The following is a 22,356-nucleotide window of genomic DNA, read 5'->3' as shown; positions in this document are numbered from 1 at the left end:
GTTGCGTGTGTAATATAAGATAAAAATGGAATATATATATACATATATATACAGATATATATATATATATATATATATATATATATATATATATATATATATATATATATATATATATATATATATATATATATATATATATATGGGCAATTATATATATATACATACTATATATATATATATATATATATATATATATATATATATATATATATATATATATATATATATATATATATATATATATATATATATATATATATATATATATATATATATATAGATATATATACATATACATATATATATATATAAAATAAATACAACTTTTTGTTGGTACTCAGAGTTTCATGCCTGGCAGTAGTTATCAGCCATATACTTTTTAATCAAGAAATTAAAAAACTGCTAAAAGTAAAAATTAGGCAATGCAATGGGATCTGATGTCAAAAAATCGATTACATGAAGTCTAACTTTACCCTGTGTCGAATTGACAAAGAAGAAATTTATTTCTATACCGACATTTTAATATAAATTCAACTTTTTTATTTAATAAACCATTGTCATTGTTTGAAATAATTTCATATTTTTCATTAAAGCATAATTTTCATGATTTTGTTGTCAGGTCATACAGGGTCATACGGTTCACATCTTCTAAATTATTTTCATAACCAACTACAGGATTTTTATTATTATCTTTTAAGTTCCAAACTTCTTTTGACAGTTCTGTATTGTTTTTATATTTGGGGATAAATTTTAAGTGGTTGCCATATCTCAGTTTAAAAGGTGTTTCATTAATACCAATGTATGATTTTTTAATTGAAGGTTTATCCGAAGTGATAGTTTCTCGGCATACAATGTTGTTGGTCAAGCAGTTATTGAATAAAGAACAATTGTTTTTATTAAGGCAGTTGCGGCTATTTTTATTAATGGTTGGATTTTAGTTTAGGATGTGCTTGTTGTGTAAATTTATTACTGATTTCATGTTCGGCATACAACTGTAGCTGATTTTCACACTGTTCTTGTTGAATATTTTATGTAGTTTGTGGTTAATTGAAAAATGTTTGACAATTAAGTTTAAAAAGCATTTTCCTATATTTGCAGTGACATTTATGCTAAAAGGAGCGCTGTACTAGATTATTTTGCACAAACAGTTTTTCTTTTGTTGTTTTAAGTTAGGTTGGTAAGATAGATGTTTATAACCAGAGTTTCGTAATGCTTCATTATAAGTAAATAAAGATTTCTTAAACACTTCTTACTGCTGGAATTTGCGGACAATCTCAGTTCAACTTTTCAAGGTAGTTGCTTTATGTATGTAGTTTAAAGTATTATTTTTAAAAGCATTTTTAAAAACTGCTAATCTGTCAACGCGGTATAAGCCAAAGTCATATCTATTATAAAAATTAGAAATTCAAAAAAAAAATGAATATCCCAACAAACTCAAATATCTCTGCACCATCAAAAGCACCCATTGTAACGTCAAACAAACTGCTCAATTTTTTCATCCAAACCTTATTATTAAACAGTAACAATTACCTTGCACGAATAATAATTGACTTATGTTCTTTGCTTATAGTGAGATGTTTTTCTGCAAAACTGATAGAGTCATTAGAGGGTTTTATTTTTTAAATCAGAGTTTGATTTGGAGAGAATGTTTTTACTAATTCTAACAATTTAATTTTTTGCCGTGTTTATTAGTCTAATTGTTGGATTGTTTGTAAAATTAGTTATATGGTCTTTTAACATTATGAAGCAATTAGAAGATGCATTAATGTCAATTTTGTTAAAAATAGCTAAAAAAAAAAAAAAAAAAAAAAAAGTATCTTTAAAAAATTTCTTTGTTTATTTTATCTTTTATTTTTAAATTAGCTACTTTGTAGGTAGAGGTAATAGCGCTTGTCAACAAGTGGTTATAACTGTCTTTTGATAAATTATACAGATTAGAAGTTTTATCAGCATAGGCATAAGTTAAGTTAGATTTGAGGATGTTGAAAATATTGCTTTTTAGTATACTTTGAAAACTGTTGGTTACTTTGCGAAACTTGATGCTTTTTATTAGCTCTAATAAATCGCTTTCGAAAGCTAACAATTCATTAATTTGCTTTGGACTATGCGGTGTTTTTAACTATATTTAAAATCATACTTTGCAAACTACTGTTCAGAAAGAAAAAAGCCTTCCATCGCATTCTCTTGATCAAGATTTCTGTTTTGTCTAATTATTTCATTTTATAGTCTTTGTTAGATGGAATCAGAATATTCTTGACTGAATATTTCAAATTTATTTTCTTCATTCAGGTTTTTAATTTCTTGATTTAAAAATATATGGCTGATGATTGCCGCTAGGCATGAAACTAGTACCAACAAAAAGTTGTATTTTTTTCATTTTAATTTTTACTAAATATATCAAATCTATTATATAAAACATTTGTTTTTATAATATTGATCACTGTTAAACAAACAAGAGATTTTTTTGTATATTATTGTACAAAAAATATTATACAAAATATATATATATATATATATATATATATATATATATATATATATATATATATATATATTTAAATTTTAGCGGAAATTTAGAATGGGACATTAAAAATAAAACACATTAACGTAAAATTAAATAACATTGATTTTATGTTAACTTTATATTATTTATTATAATTAAGTTAGAAAATTTTATATTTGTTTAAGGAACATGAATGCAGTTAAGATTAAGCAAAACATATTGAAAAAGATTTATTTAACCAACTGAACATCTAAAAATTATCAAAGACAGTTGGTTAAACAAATTGTGTCACATTTTTTAAATAATCATTTAAAATTTTATACTTACAAAATCTCAAAAATAATAATACAAAATTCAGCGTGTATGTTTAGATATTTTGTTTCAAACAATCAAACCATACAACCCTATTCTCTTGGGGTTTGATTTTTTTTAATGGTTTTTTAACCATACTTTCTAACCAACTTTATAAAAAATGATAAAACTCAAATTTTTAAGGTCTAACTCCCAGTGGTTTCTGACTAATGATTGTTTCAATTTTATTTATAAAATCAAATATTCAAATGAACATAAAATAGAAATCTTGGTCAATCTTATAGATTAGAACTCAAATACACAAATTAAAAGAATTTAAATGTAAAACCCAGAAATCTATTTTTAATATTTCAAATTTGATAAATATGTTTAAGCAACCTTCAAGAAAAATCTTTTTCTGCAAAATACATAACTCTGTAAATTGTTTTACTTTTGTACTAAAAATATACTACACATAATTAAAAGTTATTTAAACATAACTTTTTTTTTAATTAATATTTAAATTATTTCAAATAATTTATATTGTAGTTTAAATAAAGCATAGAAAAATCCAAAACAAAATCCCAAACTTTTTTGAGTTAATTAAATTGTTTAAACTGCTAGGATTTTTTTTTATTATTTTTTCCCTATTAAATTTTATTTATTTGTAAATTAAATTAGTGTGCATGCCAACAATGAAATTAATTTTAAAAAGTTAAATCAATTAATGAACTTATACATGATTTTTCTACACTTAATGTAAAGTAATCATGTATATTGATATTCAAGATAAATAGTCTTGTAACAAGTCTGGTTTAACTGCCTAAAACAAATACAGCCTTATTCCTACAACAGAATTTTGAGAAATATAAAATCAATGTTTATTTGTCTAGCTTTTCCGTTTCTCAAAGCGAATCAAATTTAAAAAAAATCAGACTGTAAAAGTTGCAATTAATGCTATCTAAATTATATTACAATATTATATAATTTATGACATAATTAATGATACATAAATTATGTATCTAATATTTCTGGATTAGCAAATTAATAAGTTTTTTTTTATTTTATTTTTTTTAAACATCTTTGCTTCCAACAAGGCTGCAAGCAACCACTAATTAAAGTTGGAAGTTACTGGAAGAGAAAAGATAAAGATGATAGAGCATAATAACGATTGGCAGATGACTTAAAGGATTGCAAATTATATGAATCAAGAAAGCAAGATGAAGGAAGCAAATTCCAAAGGACTGATGTTCAAGGAAAAAAACTAGATGAATAAGAATTTTTGGAGCACCTAGGAACAGTCACAGAAAAAGGATGAGACTTAATTGAATGACAAGTAACACGAGAATGAACTTTAGTAGATTTGGCACAGGAGATGCTAGCTCTTTAGAGCAGTGCCCATTATAGTATTTGTAGAAAAGAGAAAGAGAAGCAACATTACGACAATGTGATAATGGTTGGAGGTTGGCTGCAAGACCAGGCCCAATTATGTTTACAATGCGTTTTTGCACCTTGTCTAAAAGAGAAAGGGCATCATTAGAAGATCAGCCTCAGATATGGCAACAGCATTCCTTACAAGGCCAGATTTGAGATTTATAGAAATAGAGAATAGAATCTGAAGTAAGAAAGTGTAGAGCTCGATAAAGAGATGCAACCTTAGCAGATGCTAATTTTGCAACAGATTTGATATATGGTTTCCAAGAAAGATCAGAATTAATAGTTAATCCTAGAAGATGAAGAGTGGATGACTCATCGAGTACATTACCTTTCATAAATATAGAAAGATCTAAATTATTGCACTAACGATTGGCTGAAAAAAATTGAGTTTTATCTGTATCGAAGTTCACCAACCACTGTGTAGTACTTTAAAGTACTTTTAACAAAATAATTTTTACATAAGTATATAAGTCCATATTAGTATCTTAGATTGGAATGCAAAAAACGAACTTTAAATTTAAAGTTTGTAATTAAAATCTTATAATCTTTTTATTAAAAAAATATAAAAATTATAAAAAAGCTATAAAAAAGTAATAATTAAAATGTTTAATTACAATAAGAAAATAAAAATAAAAACATTTTTTCAGTAAAACTTTTATATAGCTCTTTGTCACATTTTTTATCAAACAAGTAATGTTGTTAATAAATGAATGGCTAATGTGAATACACAAAGACAACGCTCATCTAAAGGATTTTTTTACTGTAAATGACACTTGTTATGTATATATTCTTGTAATATTTGCATAACAAACATATACTTTTAACAAATATAAAACCAAATTTTGTTTTTAACGAGCAATTTTTTAAATGAATTAAGAGATAGCTAGCACAAAAACCAAAAGCTCTTGTAAGAAGCTGTTTAGAGGAGCAGCTTGCATGACTTGCCATGTTTGTTTAAGGAGAGCTTTTCTCCGCTTTTGCGCTTATATACTACCACCAAGTCCTGTTTATATACTTATACTTATAATTATATTATCAACATTATCTTATAAGTATAAACTGTACTTATAATAATATTATAAGTATAGTATATATATTATATGTATATAATATTATTATATACATATAATGTATATAATAATATTATACACATTATATGTATATAATATTACTATATACATATAATGTATATAATAATATTATATACATATACTATATTATTATATTATACTAGTATATACATTTATAAAATGATTATATTTATAAAAATATAAATATTTATATAATACTATAGAGGATATATATTATCATATTGCTTATATCTATAAACAGTATTTTTTAATTTTTTAGATTTTACGAACTTTAAAGACTTCCTGGCTATATTGGAACAATAGGGAGAAAATGCAGAATTTTATCTAAACAGAAAAAGATTTCTTTGAACTGTCAGGTAGTGAGCGGAAACTTTCGGCTTCGGCCAAAACCGAAACCAAAATTTCTGCTTCAACAATTTTTTTACTTTTCCTGTTTCGGCCGAAATTTCGGTTCAAACCGCAACCGAAATGAACCGAAACTTTTATAAGACTTTTTTTAAGTTTTAATTTAGAGTGGGATCATGACGGTTTCCTAATTGTAATCATTTGTTAGTAAATCAATTTTTAATTATAACAATTGTAGAAATTTTAATTGAAATCACGTTACATAATAGTTTTAAGTTACTATTCTCAAATCATTCTTAAAATGAATTAACATTTAAGTAAAGCAACTCAAACTAATAGTTTCATCAAATGTTTCTCAGTGCTAAATTTTACAATGGAAAATAATCGATAAAAAACTGGTTTATGGAATCATTTTACTGTGACATGTAGTGATTTCAAATACGGAACTTGCAGTATCTGCAATTTGAAAATATCTCGTGGATCGCACAATCCAAAACTTCAATCACTTAGCGGACTTTCATCACATTTAAGAAGTCGTTTACTCTAAAAAATCTCCTAACTGAAAAAGCAATACTCACAACTACCGGCAGTCCTGAAAATATACCAACTTCAGATCAAGTTGAGCCTTTTACAATTAAAAAAAGAACAATACCCTTATTTGACGCCAGAACAAAACGACAGAGGGTTGAAATGTTGCAATTTGCAATGCCTGGTTGGGTTGACAATATCTAAAAAATTGATTCAAACTCCGAAGAAGGTCTGAAGTTTCATAGATTTATATTAGAAAACAACATTAAAAGCAAAGTTTGGTTTGGCAAAAGTAGCAAAGAGATTCCTTAGACCTCGACCAACATCTACCGAAGTAAAAAGGTTGTTTTTAACTGCTGGAGACATTCTTTCAAATGAAAGAAACAGACTTTTGCCAGAAAACATGAAAAAAAATGTATTCCGCAGAGAAAACACTTCAATTATTACCTTTAATTATTTAAATGTCTTGACATATTATAGTTTTTATCAAACTATGTTTCATGGTGATTGCTTAGGTATATGTAAAATAGTTTTTTGCTTTAATTCGGTGATCATAAAAGGTTCAGGGATTTTAAACATTCTTTTTCAAATTTTGGCTGAAATTTCGGTTTCGGCCAAATTTCGGTTTCAGCTGAAATTTCGATTTCGGTTTCGGCTACGGCTTCACTGAATTGAAATTTCGGTACTTTTGGTTTCGGCTCAAATTTCGGTTTCGGTCAATCACTACTGTCAGGTAATTAAAGGTCCTTTAAAAAAAAAATTTTGGTTGCTTGTATTCAATGGGCTAGATGTGTTCAAGGATCACAAGCTTTAACAAACTCAGCCATAAAACAGGTTTTAGAAGCTCATCAGCACATCCATGTTATAGGGGACAATGTCATATTTATCAGCACAAAGTGGAATTTTGTTTTAGAATTTTAAAAAAAGATTTGTTTGCAATATCTCTTCACAAAAAAACTAATAAATTTTATAGACATTGTTTTTACTTTGCTTTACAACATTGCCTTTCTATAAATTAAACAAATTGATCTTTGGGTATATAATGATATGTTAAATTATTATCTACATCGAGGAAAAACAAAAAGCAATTTAAATAACGACTTGATTTTTTTAATAAATATTTAGCTTGTCAAAAAATAAAAACATAAATAATTGAAAAGTATCAACAAAGAAAATCTTTTTTATTGATAAAGCAAATAAAAAAATCTGAAGAAAAAAACTATTAACTTGTGAAATAAAAATAACATTCAAAAACATAGAAATACTCTAATAAAAAAATCCCTAAAATTGTATTCATTAAAATGGTGCATTAATATGTAACATTGTCAATACATTTGGTAAATTTTTATTTTAATGTCATGTTACTTTTGTTATCTTTTTGGCTTTTCTGGTACTTCAAGTTTTCTGATAATTTTAGAAGACCTGACTTCAAATATGAACTTTAGTGACTCATTTGGTTATTTGGTATATAGAAATATTGGTATTGTGAAATGCAATATGTAAAGGACAAGAAAGCAAAGTTTGTTTTGAATCAATAGATGTATCCTAAAAATGTACTTATGGAATAACCTTAAAGTTTTTTAAAAAATTTAATAAAAATTCTGAGATTGCAATATCCCTGCAAAATTCTAAAATAGAATTAAATGATTTTGTGGCAATATTTGCAGAATGTTATCTCTTGTTATAGTATTAGAGTTTGATTAGGCCAGTTTCACCAGTCTTTATTTTCTCTCTTTAACTAAAATACAAAAAATAAATAGGTTTATTTAGCCGAAATTAATTGCTTATATTATAAACCTAATGAATGCAAAGAATTTTTTTTCTAAATTCTATATATTGAACCAAATGGCCACACTCTTCCTGTCACTTCAATGATACAAGTCAGCAAAAAATGAGGGGCAATTTTTTGCAAAGCATCCTTATTTGACATAAGTATAAATATACAAATGTTTAAAGTTTGCCCTGTGTCTTGGGTTAGCTATCTCAAAGACCAAAAAATGCTGGATCCACCCCTGATCTATACAGATTTTGATCCTATCATTCTACTTGTTAACCATTATAACAATAAGGTTTTGTTGTTCATTAGATGAAATCTAACTCGTGTTAACCATTTTCTTACTACTGATTTTGTTCTCTACCTCTATATATATCATACTTGACCTGATACTGAAAACTGTTGTCATAATTTTTTATTAAATTTCTGCTTTAAACTTCCAACATAATTAGTGTTTGCTTGCAGTCCAGTTAAATTTTATCTTTTAATAAAAATTTTAATAAGAAAAATGAATAATAACAAACTTATGTTCAAAATATATGCTTTGTTGATAACCGCATAGCATATATGCTATTTGAATGTTAAACAGCTGTTATGCCATAGTTACAGCTGTTATGCCATAGTTACAGCTGTTATGCCATAGTTACAGCTTTGGACTAAATAGAAGGTAAAACAAGCATGTTCAATAAAGGCGTTTTTTATTAAATTACCAAGTTTTATTAAATTAAAAACCAAAAGCAAAATTTTTTTTTTTGGTATAATTTTTTAATATATTTAAAAAGTATAAAACGCATATATTATTTAAAAATATACAGTTAATTTACTTTATTTAAAAGGTTTTCCCTTAACAAATACTCTCCAGCTATTGATTGCAAAGTTTTTTTCCAATTCCGTTTTCAAATTAAAGTCTTTTAAGTTTTTCAAGTTTGACTTTCTCAAACGCAATCTTGAAACTTTCAAGTTTTGTTTACGCATTTGCTTAAGCTTTTTTTTTAAGTCTAACTTGACAAAGTCAGACTTCAAAGTTTAAGCCAAACTTCACTCAAGTTTGCTTCTTGCATTCCACCTTTCGTCTGTGAATAAATGTATTTGTGTCATTGTGAAAAGAAAAAAAAAAGGACAATTGCAATATTTTTAAAATGTATAAAAATCTGTAAAAGTATGCAATGAATACGTATCTTAAACATGCTCTTTTATTTACATTAGATGTAAGTTTTACCTAAGATGAACTTATGCAATAGTTGAAATCAGATGTGCCAGTAGTATACCCTAATAAAAATGAAGCAGATGAAGTATTCTTATTTTTAAATGACTCTCAAAAAGGCTGCAAACAACCACTATTAGGGTGTGGTTGAAAACAAAGAAGGGAGTTAAAAAGCAAGAAAGTGGTTGACAGAAGATCTTGAAAAACTGTAAACTGTATGAGCCAGAAAAACATGAAGCCAGGAAAAAATTCTAAAGCACAGATGTTTAAGGAAAAAAAACTAAGCAAATAAAAATTTTTAACTAACAGTATTGAAGCAACAACAGTAAAAGGATGCCACTTAAATGAATGCTGAGTTGTGTGGAAACAAGTTTTGGTTGATGGAACATACATTGATAGCTTGCTTTAGAAGCGATCATGATAGTATTTGTAGAAAAAGAAAGAGATGCTTACAAAAATGGAACAGAGGTTCATGAAACAGAGGCTCAAGCTCTGCAGCTAAAGCAGGTCAGAAAGATCATTAATTTAGATAAAGAATAATACAGGACCAAAAATGGAACTTTTGGCACACCAGAAATTAGTGAAAATAAATCAGTGTTGTTATCAAAGGTAACTTTATTACTGTGGTTAATAAGTAATTACTCAATATCTTCACACCATATGAAGCAAGCTTATGGAGAAGACCAGCACGCCAGACACTATCAAAAGCCTTTAATATATCATGAGCAAAAACCTTAATGATTCTATTTAATACACAATAAAATTTTAATTATACCAGTTGAAAGGTCAGCAGTAGATCAAGAGAAATCTTATTTGTCAGAGGGTAATTTAATAGATCTAAGATATTAAATGTTACTTAATTAAAGATTCAAATATTTTACTATTAATAATAAAAAGATTGATTGTGCGATAGTCAGAGGGGTCAGAAAAAGACTTTTTTAACTGAATTCTCAAGAACAGTTGAAATTTATACAACCAAATCTAAACATTTTTTTAAGTCAAAAAAGGATGTTTATTAAGTTGATGTGACCAATCACCAATGTAATAACACTAAATGTACTAAGAAAAGGCAAATTTTATGAAATTTCAAAAACGAAAAGATTTTAACAAAATCAAAAATGTAATTTGTAAACTATTATTTTGTAATGTACTTGAAAAATTTTTCATTATAGGTATTAATAACCATATATTTTGCAGAATAATATTTTTTTCATTCGGACTTTTTCATTCATTCATTTTATCGGACTCCAAACATATATTAAATATTCTGGACTCCAAACATATGCAAATTAAATTTAAATATTTTCAGTTACCATTATTAATACCATTATTTTTTAATTAACATTAAAATTAACTAAGGTTAACTTTGAATAACTTGAAAACTAAGGTATTTGTTTAGTTGTCTGTTTATTGTAAATTTGATTTTTGAGGTAAAAAGTACAAATTTGAAAATAGCATAAACTGACTAAAACAATTAAAACATTCATAACTCAGGAAATCCTGGGAGTTGAAACACCTGGGAGACCTAGCAATTTTGAGGTATGTCTTCTTTTATAATTTACTAACATAAGAATTGAAATATAAGGAAAATGCTAGAACACAAGTTTGCATTTAAAAATAAAATTGGTCATCTTGACATCAACTTGTTACAGTTATATTCTTGTTGAAACCTACTGTTGTTAAAATCTTCATTAAATAAATAAAACAGTAAAACAAACAAACTGAATGCTCAGCAAAATAAACAAAATTATGTTTAATGCAACTATTTAATAATAAAAGAACCCTTAGCATAATACTAATAGTTTTTTTTAATGTTGACATGTATAAATTACAGAAAGCGTTATTTTGTTTTATTTTTAAAACATTTAATTACACAATCTTATAAAAATAGTAATTTTATTAAGTGTAATTTTATTATAAAATATTTATAACTTTATTAATATAACTTCGATATATATAAAATATAAACATATAGTTCCATTAAAGCAACAAAACATAAACATTATTACATATTTCCTGTTGAAACTTTCAAACAAATGGCTGACTAACTAAAGTTAACTACCAAAAATTCACATATAAAAAATTTTAAAAAATAAAAATAAGGAAAATAAAAAAATAGTAATATATATATTTTTAAATAATAATAAATAAATAAATAAATATATATATATATATAAACTTTAAATTTTTATAAATAATGTAAACTTAATGGTACCTCTAGATTTTGATGACGTAACTTCTTCACTCTGATCACCTTGCAACTCTCCTGGAAGTGAGTTTACTGATCCTTTTCTCAAATTAACAAAAGCATCAGCAGAATTATTTATAGTTTCATTTATAGGTTTGACTGACGGCTTAGGTTTTGGAACAGGAGCAGGCACAGGTTTTTTTGAAGTATGTGAAATACGCTGAATACTATTTTCTTGAATACTAGATGGTGGAGGTGGAGGAGGCAAATCATCAACAGATGGAGACATTTTGTTATTACTTAGATTGCTAATATAACCACTAGTTTTAGATGTATCAGACCGAAAACTACTATTTCTTATTGGATTTGCTAAAACAAAAATTTAATACAAAACCAAAAATAACTTATAATAAACAAAGCAAACAAAAGAACATTAAAATTTAAATTTAAAATTATAATCAAAAAATAACAGTAAATAAAAATTTATGATAACTTCAATGTTTTAATTTTGTTAGTTTAAAAAGTTAAAACAATTATAAAAACTTTTTTTTTCTTCTTTTCTATTTTTTTCAACTATATAATATAAAAATATATTAAATATATATTTATAACATACTTAATAGTTTAATTTAAAAGTTTATTTATAACATATTTAATTCAAATTAAATATGTTATAAATAAACTTTTAAACAAAACAACATGCACAAAGTTTAATCAGTTAATTTTTGCAAAACACATTTTATAAGTTAAGCAAATGTTTATAAATGTTTTGAATTGCAAATTTGTTTAATTGCAAGAAGAAGGAAAAAAAAAGTAATTAAAATACCTTGGTGTTAAATGCTATCACTTTAAAAAAGTAATTACTAGATAATAATAAATTAAAATAATGCATTAAAGCAATACATTAAAATAGTAAAAAAAAATACATTAATAAAACCTACTTCAACACTCTTAAATACACATTTAACATATTCTGTAAAACTATTACATTTTTTAACATTTATTTATATAAAAATCATCCACAAATATAAAGCTTCTCATAGAAAGCTTTTTTGAAAAAAAATTATTATAGAAAACTTTTTTAAAAAAAGCTAATTATCTGCACATTTTTTCAAATAAAAGTAAAGAAATGAAAAACACACTTGATGAGTTAAGGTCATAAGATTAATAGAAATAAATAACTTTTAGCAAATAACAAAATGTCCTTTACTACTCAATTTAAAAAATATTATCTTTTTAAAATGTTTTAATGTAGTTGATTGTTTTGTTTTCCCTATCATGAGTTTTTTTTTTATCTCCAATATAGTCTTTTATAATACCATTTTGAGTAACAAACCATGAGCATGTGTAAAAAATCACACAGGAAACTGAATTGTCAATAGACCTACAATTTTTTATTTTAAACTTACACTCTTTTACATTATTTGATTCCAAAAGTTAAATTCATTAAAATAAAAAAGCTAAATAATTAATATTTAAGCATTGTATATTAGTTTAAAAGAATTAAAAATAATTTAGAGCTATTACATGTTTAATCAAAAAAATAATTTTAACATTGTTCTTTAAAAATTATTGTAAAAATTATTGTTCTTTAAAATTAAAAGTATCTTGTTGTCAATTTGTTTTAAGTAATTTTTAATAGTTTAATACTTTTTGTCTTGTTTAATACAATATCTTGTTGTCAATTTGTTTTAAGTAATTTTTAATAGTTTAATTTTTAATACTTTTTGTCTTGTTTAATAATTTTTACTTTTTTTTACTTAAAATTTTTTTGTCTTGTTTAATACAATATGTAACAAAACAAAATTCTAAAAAATAAAATAAAAAAATAAAAACATTTAAAACCAATTAAATAATAACTTGAGAAAATGTTTAATCAAAATAAAATATATTTTTTATTATATAAGTATATATTTATATATATATATAAATATATATTTTAAAACTGTATACATTTAATATCTAAAACAACTAAGTTAAAACTACAAACACGGCATATGAGAATGAACATGATATTTATGAATTTTAAACATGTCAACAATGAATTAACTCATTTAACTTCAACACAGTTATGAGATTACACAAAGCTGTTATTAAATTGTTATACAAACATTAAAGACAAAAGCTTAATGATTGTTTAATGACAATATAATGTAAACCAATAATATACTTTTTTTAAAACCATGTTATATTTTGAAAGTTGAAAAACATGTATTGCAAAAAACATTAAAAAGATTTTTATTAATATATATATATATATATATTTTATTTTCAAAAATAAAAATAAGTAAAAAATTACACAAAACATTTGATGCAAGCTTACAATTTTTTCATGAAAATGTTTTTAACAACAATGTATTTAAATAAACTAAAATAATTCTTAACACAAATATTAGTTATGAAAACAAGATAAAAGCCAGCAAAAAAAAAAATGGTAACAATAAAAAATGGTAACAATAAAAAAAAGTTTAATAAAATAAATAAATAAAAAACAATAAAAAAAAGAAATAAAAACAATAAAAAGAAAAAAAAACAATACAAAAAAATTAAATCTCATTCAAGTTAAATTTCATTATTTCTCTTTTATAAAATTACATATATAAAAAAATGAAAATAAAGAAATTCAATACATATATACATTCTTTCATTTAACTAAGGTAATATTTATAAATAATTAAATTATGTATCCAATAACAACAGTATTAATATTTAATTAAGAGTTAAGTAAGCATTGTTATATTTAAGTATTATAAAATACTAGAAAAAAATATAAAAGTACATAAATAATTTAATAAAACAATTTAAAAATATTATACCTTTAACTGCTCTGTCTAAAATATCTGTAAGCTCCAGATCATGTAAGCGTTGTACAGCCATTAAAAGTTTTTTTTGGTGACCAATTGTTTTGATATCAATCATATCCAAGTCACTTTTGTCCAAATCTTTGATAAAGTCTATATCATCAAACCCTCCCTCAACGAAATTTGATTCATATTGCAAAAGGTTTAGATTGGACAACCACTCCCTAACATTTTCCTCGAAGAAATAATTGACTTAATTAGAAAAACAATTATCTAACTTAGAAATTTTTTATTCTGATTATAATAAACAGCATTAAATATATAATATTATATAATGAATATTATATAATATATGAAAAAATAAATCCATGCTGGTTATGTTGGAAAAATAGAGATAAAGATGGAGAGACACGCATATTAAAATAATAATTTATTTATTTATAATAATAATAACAATAATAATAATAATAATAATAATAATAACAATAACAATAATAATAATGACAGAATAGTACAAAGGACTGAAACAAAATTAGTATTAAAAAAGTACACACAAATTAGAGTAAAAAAAAAGTACCACAAAAGTTTGTATAAAAAAGATATTAAAAAAAAAAAGGTATAAAAATGATATAAAAAGGGAAGAACAGGACTAAAAATAAAGTGAACAAAATTTGAAATATTTTTGGTTTTAATAAATGTGTAGAAGGGTAGAAAATCTAATCTAATATTTAAACTTACTGGTTTTTCATTTGGTAGTAAATTGTTGGCAGGAAGTCTAGCTATTTCGGATAATAATTTCTTTCGGTGACCAGTTTTCATAATTTCTAGAGAGTTTAAATCCTAAGAAACAAAGTGTTTAATATTAAAATTAAAAAAACATGCACAACGTTGATTAATAAATGTTCCATGACCAATAACCATGATATTCTCAAGCAAACATGTCTGATCATGGCAAACACATTGAATGCAACACTGCGCTTATGTTAAGTAGAATTTATTAAAATTTATATTTTAATAAATTCTACTTAACATATTAACCATTAAATATTTTTTAACAGTAAACATCTAAGAAAACAACAAAATCTTAAAAAAACTTTGTTAAAAAGCCACAAAATGAAATATTATGTTTAATATTGAAAAATATTATTTAAAAAATTAATAATACAATATAATGTATTTTAATTATACAAAATATTATTATACTTTTGTAACTAAAAAAAATTAACTTTTTTTAAGATTAAAAAAATTAACTAATTTTTTTAAGATTAAAAAGGTAAAATTAACTTCTTTCATACATATCTTTATTAAAATTTCATAAATTTTTCATACATGACATTTTAACAAAAAAATTCCTCAAACAAATTTATGAGTTCAGCCAATGATATGAATTAAAACTTGAAATTAAAAATAAGACTAACCTCAGGTGTAATGGCGTGTATGCTAGTCATGTCAAAACCATTTGTTATAAAATGATCAAAGTAATAAGTCAGTTTAAGTTCATTTAACCAATCCAGTACTTGTTTTTCTGCCTAATAAGAGCATTCACAGCAATTTACTAACTGAACTAATTTTTTATATGTTAAACTACATAATGCATTATGTTCCATATCTGAATATTAGTTTATAAAATGAACAACCTTTTAAGAATTTTCCTAAATGTGAGCTAGAACTTTCTTACCTTGTATGAAAAAAAGAAAAAAAGTTTAAGTATAAACTATTTTCAATCGAATTACTTACATTATTGGATGGTTCAGGTTCTAAACAAACATTGAGAAAAGTTTTTTTTTTTTTTATTACAAACTAATACAAACAAAAATAACAAATTAATACAAATAATATTGAAGTAATTAAATTTGTTGTTACCTTTATCATTATTTTGGTTTGAGTAGTATGTATCATCCTGGTTTTCATAATTTGAACTGACTCGATAGTTTAGTGGAGGAGATGGTGAAAAGGAACTATTAGTAGTTGAAGTTCTACCACCATCATAACAATCATTATATGATTTTTCATGACCATTTGCAAGGCTATGAATTTTTTCATAAAACTTATTTGAAGGATATTGAATTCTGTCTGTCAGTTCATCGTGATTTGCTTGGTGGTCATTTATTTCTAAAGAGCTTGACGAAGTAGTGCACATGGAGCCATAATCACTTGTTGGTACAATCTGTGATGGTCTTAAGTGAAAATCTTGTGCTGGTGGTGAAAAGCATCCGGACATATCTTCATAATTACAAATAAGATTGTGATCTTTACTTTTAAAATACTTTATTTGGCTTGATTTGATCACAGGGGATTCTGAATTATTTTCCTTGCTGGTATTGTTCAATGAAGGAGACATATTATTTTTAGTAACTTCTTTAGGACTATCATTACAAACAATATGACAAACATCTGTGTATACTGTATCTGATGCAGGAATATGTACTAATGGAGATGTCCCGGGTGGGATCTCAATAGACGAATAGAGACTTTTTGGATTGGAAACATGCTAAAAAGATTTATAATTTTTTAAAAATATGATAAACATTTATATGAAGTACAGGCGTAAAATTTAAAAACTATTTGAGATACAGGTTGATATAATTGTTTATATATCTAAAACTAAAAGATATTGTATTAAGATCACATCTTCACCTTTTAGTCAGTTATATCAACAATCATATCAACCAAAAAAATATTTTATACTAACTTTGAACTAAAACAAAAAACAAACTTTTTCAAACATATTTATAATTTAAAGAATTTTAAATTATGAAAGTTTTAACCCCCTAAAATAAATTAATAATTAAATTTTTCCTGAAAAATTAATTTTATTTTTTTGTGAAATAAGATTTGGTTCTCCCTGTTCTAACAAACAAATCCCTTTTGTTTTAATAAATAATAAAAATTATAATAAATAATTACATTTAGTCTCTTTAAATTATCTGGGCGAGGCGATCCACTGCTATACACTCTTGCTCTGAATCTTTTGATTTCATCTGAGTTCATACGTGAAGTATGACCATTCATTGATTTACTTTGTCGTAGTGAAGGTGATAAGGGTTTTTCAGGTGATAGATTTGCTTTATATAACTTTGGTGATAACGGAGGTTGATTTGTTTCATCACTTGATGTTTGCTTTTCGATCGACCTGTTGCTTTTAAAACTATTTAAATGAGTGAGTACATTACCACCAGCTGTTTGCTTAATTACAGGAGTACTGCATTCAGTATTTGCTAAAAACATTAAATAATTCTGCAAATTAAAAACTTTATGAAAGTCTACTTTATTAAATTTAATTTTTTTTTACAATTTTAAATAAAACATGATTATTAAAAAAAATCTGCTTTTAAAAAAATGTCAATTTACCTTTAGCCAAAGTGAGTACATCAAAGTTTCCAATATTTACAACTCCTACATGTTTTTTTGTAGGTGTAACTGGGGAGCCTTAAAATTTATGGTATTAAAAAGTCAAAAAATTAAAAAAAGAACTAAAAGAACTTTTAAAATTAAAATAAAAAAAGTTACTTGGTGCTGTTTTAGAATTTCTTGAGCTTTTACCTTAAAGAAATTATTTAAATGTTATAAAGTAACATTTAAAATTAAAAAAAAAAATTAATCTTGTTAAATTTTATTTATACCTCTAAATAACTTTAACCACATATTTATTATAAAAATAAATTTCAAAATACTTTTTAAACAATTTACTGAATCCTATTGTTTAATCAAATTAATTACAAATAAACTAAGTTAGTTATGAAGCAATTAACTAATATGGAATGCTATAAAGTCTTTAATGATTGATTTAATAGAATTAGAAGCATGCTGTGTTTGCCATTGATCTCTTAATAGGATTTAAGTCCTTATTTTAACATTATATTAATTTTACTTGTCCAATCAAAAACAACATTTTAAATTAAAAAACTTTAGCTATACAGAATGAAAAAATTCTCATATTTAATTTAAATAAACTTTATAAATAAATATATAATTATAAATATTTAATATAAATATATAATAATAAACAATTAAAGTTTCAGTTTTTGACTTCTTTTTTTTAAATTAAATTATTTGTTTTATTTTTTTAATTATTAATTATGTCTGTAAACAATTCATAAAATTACTTGGAGTGGATGGAGATAATGAACATCCAGAAATAGCTCTTTCAGAGATCACATGAACTGCCATTGCAGGAAAAAAACCTATCTCCTCCTCCTAAATATAATTTTAATTGTATATTGTTTAAATATTGTATAACTGCAATTATATTGTAAAACTATAATTTTATCATTATGTTAATATATAACATAACTATATATTTAAATTATAAATTTAAATGAAATTATAACTATTAAAAAAAGTAAATAAAAAAACCTTAGACCCAACAACATAACCTTTCCAGCGGCCATCATGATTTCGTTGGAGAACCTAATAGATTACATAAAATTAAATAAAAAGAATTATGTAAACACATAATTATCTATATGAAGTAAAAAGATTTTGTTGTTGTTGTTAACTGACCAGTTAGGTTTATAGACAAAAAAAAACTGATGATTTTATCTAAAACTGTTCAGTTTTCACTTTTACTATCTACCTAAAACTAATCATACAGTTCTACTTATAAGTTTACTTTTACTATCTTACTAAAAATTATCTGTTTAATTTTTCACTTTTTTAATATCATTTTAAAAAAGACGATTAAGTAACCTATTGTTACCTGCAATATTATCATTAAATAGAAATTTAATGAAAAAAAACTTACTGCAATAGTTTCACCACATTTAAAAGAAATACTTGATTCATCATATTGATTACTGTAATCTGAAACAGCTTTCGCATATACAATATGTTCACCAGCAGCCTCTACAAATATTTTTTTTACATTTTAAAACTTTGGTATGCTTTCTAAGATACTGCTTAGCTTTTATAAACTTTGAAAAAAAAAAAAAAAATGTTAAAAAATTAAACTTAAAAATAAAAAGATATAGTTTAATTTTCATTGAGCAAAAAATTTTCTTTTTGTTTAAACAATTTCTATAAATACCTCTTAACATCTGTTTTATTTCTAGAGCTGCTCTAGATGTTGTAAACTTATTTACTAAATCAAGTGGCATCAATCCTTTATCATTAGTTTTAAAAACACTTGCACCTGCCTATAAATTAAACTTCTCAATTAAATAAAAATATGTCAAAAAAATTAAAGAAAATATATAATTAATAAAAACTACTGAACAAACTTAATAAACTTAATATTAAATAAAACAGTTTATATTAATATAAAGAAAATTAACAATAATATTTATATAAATAGCATATTGTATTACAAGATTTAAATGGGACATTTTCAAGTATCAGGTTTAATAACAATGTTAATCAGATTCATAAACTGTTAAAGTATATGAAAAATAATAGCATAACAAATTGGACATACATATAACATTGTTAACAAAATGAACAACATAATATTGATAACAAATAAAAACATTACAAATAAAAACACAAACAAATTAAAAACATTGATAACAAAGTGAACATACATAATACATTGAAATGATATGTTTCATTTTTTTGACTTTTCAAATATATTTTTTATACAGCAATATACATATGTTATGCACATTACTATATACATACACAGCATGCGAAATTCAGCTTTTTTGGTCTTGGCAAACAAATGCCAAAGACTTGATTCCAAAAGTAAAATTTACCTTGGCATTACCTTGGCAACATTTTCAAAATTGAATTAAGGTTTTGCGTTTTTAACAAATTTTTTTCTAACAATTTTATCAATGAAATTAAATGAAAAATGGCTTTTATTATTATATTATTATTTTTTATTATTTTATTATTACTTTATTATTTTATTATTATATTTGGTTTTAGATTTCTTTTAGAGCTTTTTTATATTAGAATATTGCTCTCTTATCTGAAAGTTATTCAATAACTTGTTTTTAACAACTTTATACTAGTTAATGGCTATAAAAATTAAAAAGAAAAATGAGGTGCTCATCTGCAAAGCATGATAAGTCGCTGGCAAATGAGCTTATTTTAATAAATTGCCTCTGCATTTTGCCAAAGCAATTTATTAAAATACTACCAAGCCCTCAGCAAAAACCTCGGCATATGCTAAGTGCTGTGGTTAATTACGCACGATGCATACATGTATAGAATTATACATCACTTCACCACTTTTAGCACTTCAATATTTTCAGTAACTGTTTATACTTTAAGGTGCTTAATCTAAGGTAGGGTGGGGGGAAAATGAGAAGGTTTGTCACAAATATCAGCAGCTCACCACTTTTAGTTCTTCACCTCTTTCAGCACTTCACCAATTTAAGCACTTTGCTATCTATACTTTCAGGAGCCTAATACAATGTGGAGTGAGAAAGGATGGGTAGAAATATTTAGTTTAGATTTAATAAATGGGAAAGAGGGGATCCTAATAAATAGGTAAGTGGGAAATTTCCCTAAATCTAATAAATGGGGGTTGTACTGACTAAATTTTTTTAATTTTTGCATACACAAAATTCCTTCCCCCCTACCCCCACCCCACCCTTTCTCTGCCTAATTTTTTAGAAAGGTGGCAGAGGGGTACCACCACTTAAATTATTTACCTAGCCCTAAAGTTATAGCCCCTATAAACAGCGACAAAATGAAATTTCAAATGCTTTTAAAAATTTGAAGTTTATACTCACTTTTAAAAGTAAACGAGCCACTTCTGTTTTCCCATACAATGCAGCCATATGTAATGCTGTTCCCTCAATGCTGGAATCATCTACATGAACTCCATGCTGCAATAATAGAGAAACAATATCATCATGCCCAGATTTTGCAGAAAGATGGAGAGGAGATTTAGAAGAGTTTGTTGGAGAAAGTAAAACTGAAGTAACCATTTCATTTGTCAACAACTGCTTCACAACCTAATATCAAACAGAACTAAAATTTAAACCATAAACCTGAAGATTTCAAATAAATAATAAAAAAAAAGTAAAAATCTTAAATACAAAATTTAAATTAAATTAATAAAAATTAAAGATATTTCATAAATTAGGTAAGTTGCCTTATTTTGTTGAGGAGAATCATATTACGTGATGCTCCAAGTTTATTAAATTATATTTCGCTTCATAATTCTATTAGTTTAGCTGAACTGGCAAACTAAATTTGTTATTTAAACTAAATATGTGAATCACATATTTATGTGCATGTGAGTGTGTGTGAGTGTATATATAACTTTTATACATAAATACAAATATATGTTTATATAATAATAAAAACAATAAAAATAAGAAGTCGTTATTTGTACATGCGTACAAATAATGTTCACATTATAGAAATCTTACTTGTACGCAACAAATTTTTAAATACTTTACCTTTTTTACATCATTTATATATTAGTGTAGTGCTGCAGATGTAATATTCATTTTATTTTGAGGCGGGACTAACAGGGCTGCAAGTTCAAACCCTCCTCAGGGAAATTTTTTTTAAATTTTAATGTTTTATTTCTAAATAATTTTATGTTTTTTAACTATTATTGTTGTTTATTTATAGTTGTTTGTTATTTATTTTAAGTTTCATAGAATAACTGCATCTATCTGTACATAAGTCGACTGATGTAGTCATAGTTGATATAGTGGCACAATGGAGTGTACATACATAAACTGACTTAATGGGGGTAGGCACAGTGAAGTGTTCATAGATCAACTGAGGATTTAGGTTTGGGAAGTATTTCAATATTTATCTAAATAGGAGTTTTAAAAAACTTAATTTATATCAAAAATTATATTAAATTACACTAAATTTTTATGTGAAATATAAAAATATAAAAATAATTAATAGTATTTTTAAATATGTGCATTACAAATAAGAAAAAATTATTTGCATTCACATACAAACAATATCTACTATAATAAAAGTCCATGTTGCTTTTAAGATAATAGGGCATTGAGATCAGACAAAAGAGAAAAAAAATAGAATAAAAAAATGAACAAAAAAATTAAAATAAAAATAAACAAAAACATACAACAAGTAAAAGATTAATAACAAGAACTAGAGAATCTATCCAATAACAATCTATCCAATAACAATCTATCCAATAACAATCTATCTAATAACAAGAACTAGAACTAAAATAGTCATAATGATGAAAAAAATAAAAATAAAAATAAAGGATATAAAAATAAAACAATAACAAAAATAACTATAAAAATTT

General features: G+C 24.5%; 1 protein-coding gene across 2 annotated transcripts in view; it reads right to left on the bottom strand.

Moving 5' to 3' along the window:
• The window catches only part of LOC100203998 (caskin-1), a 55,489-nt gene that overhangs the window by 5,740 nt on the left and 27,393 nt on the right, over positions 1 to 22,356 (bottom strand). For both annotated transcript variants that reach the window (XM_065804018.1, XM_065804017.1), the window contains exons 7-20: positions 20,843 to 21,067; positions 19,192 to 19,300; positions 18,910 to 19,010; positions 18,522 to 18,575; positions 18,272 to 18,362; positions 17,676 to 17,708; positions 17,517 to 17,594; positions 17,073 to 17,383; positions 16,029 to 16,656; positions 15,903 to 15,922; positions 15,584 to 15,694; positions 14,904 to 15,005; positions 14,181 to 14,400; positions 11,392 to 11,733 (exon numbers count right to left, since the gene is read on the bottom strand). In XM_065804018.1, coding sequence (XP_065660090.1) covers positions 11,392 to 11,733; positions 14,181 to 14,400; positions 14,904 to 15,005; positions 15,584 to 15,694; positions 15,903 to 15,922; positions 16,029 to 16,656; positions 17,073 to 17,383; positions 17,517 to 17,594; positions 17,676 to 17,708; positions 18,272 to 18,362; positions 18,522 to 18,575; positions 18,910 to 19,010; positions 19,192 to 19,300; positions 20,843 to 21,067 — 2,425 coding nt within the window. The remainder of the gene's footprint in view (positions 1 to 11,391; positions 11,734 to 14,180; positions 14,401 to 14,903; positions 15,006 to 15,583; positions 15,695 to 15,902; positions 15,923 to 16,028; positions 16,657 to 17,072; positions 17,384 to 17,516; positions 17,595 to 17,675; positions 17,709 to 18,271; positions 18,363 to 18,521; positions 18,576 to 18,909; positions 19,011 to 19,191; positions 19,301 to 20,842; positions 21,068 to 22,356) is intronic.

This window comes from Hydra vulgaris, chromosome 08 (genome assembly GCF_038396675.1).
Source record: "Hydra vulgaris chromosome 08, alternate assembly HydraT2T_AEP".
Taxonomy (NCBI): Eukaryota; Metazoa; Cnidaria; class Hydrozoa; order Anthoathecata; family Hydridae; genus Hydra; species Hydra vulgaris.
Note: the sequence above shows the minus strand (reverse complement) of the source record. Positions and strands in the feature narration are given on the sequence as shown.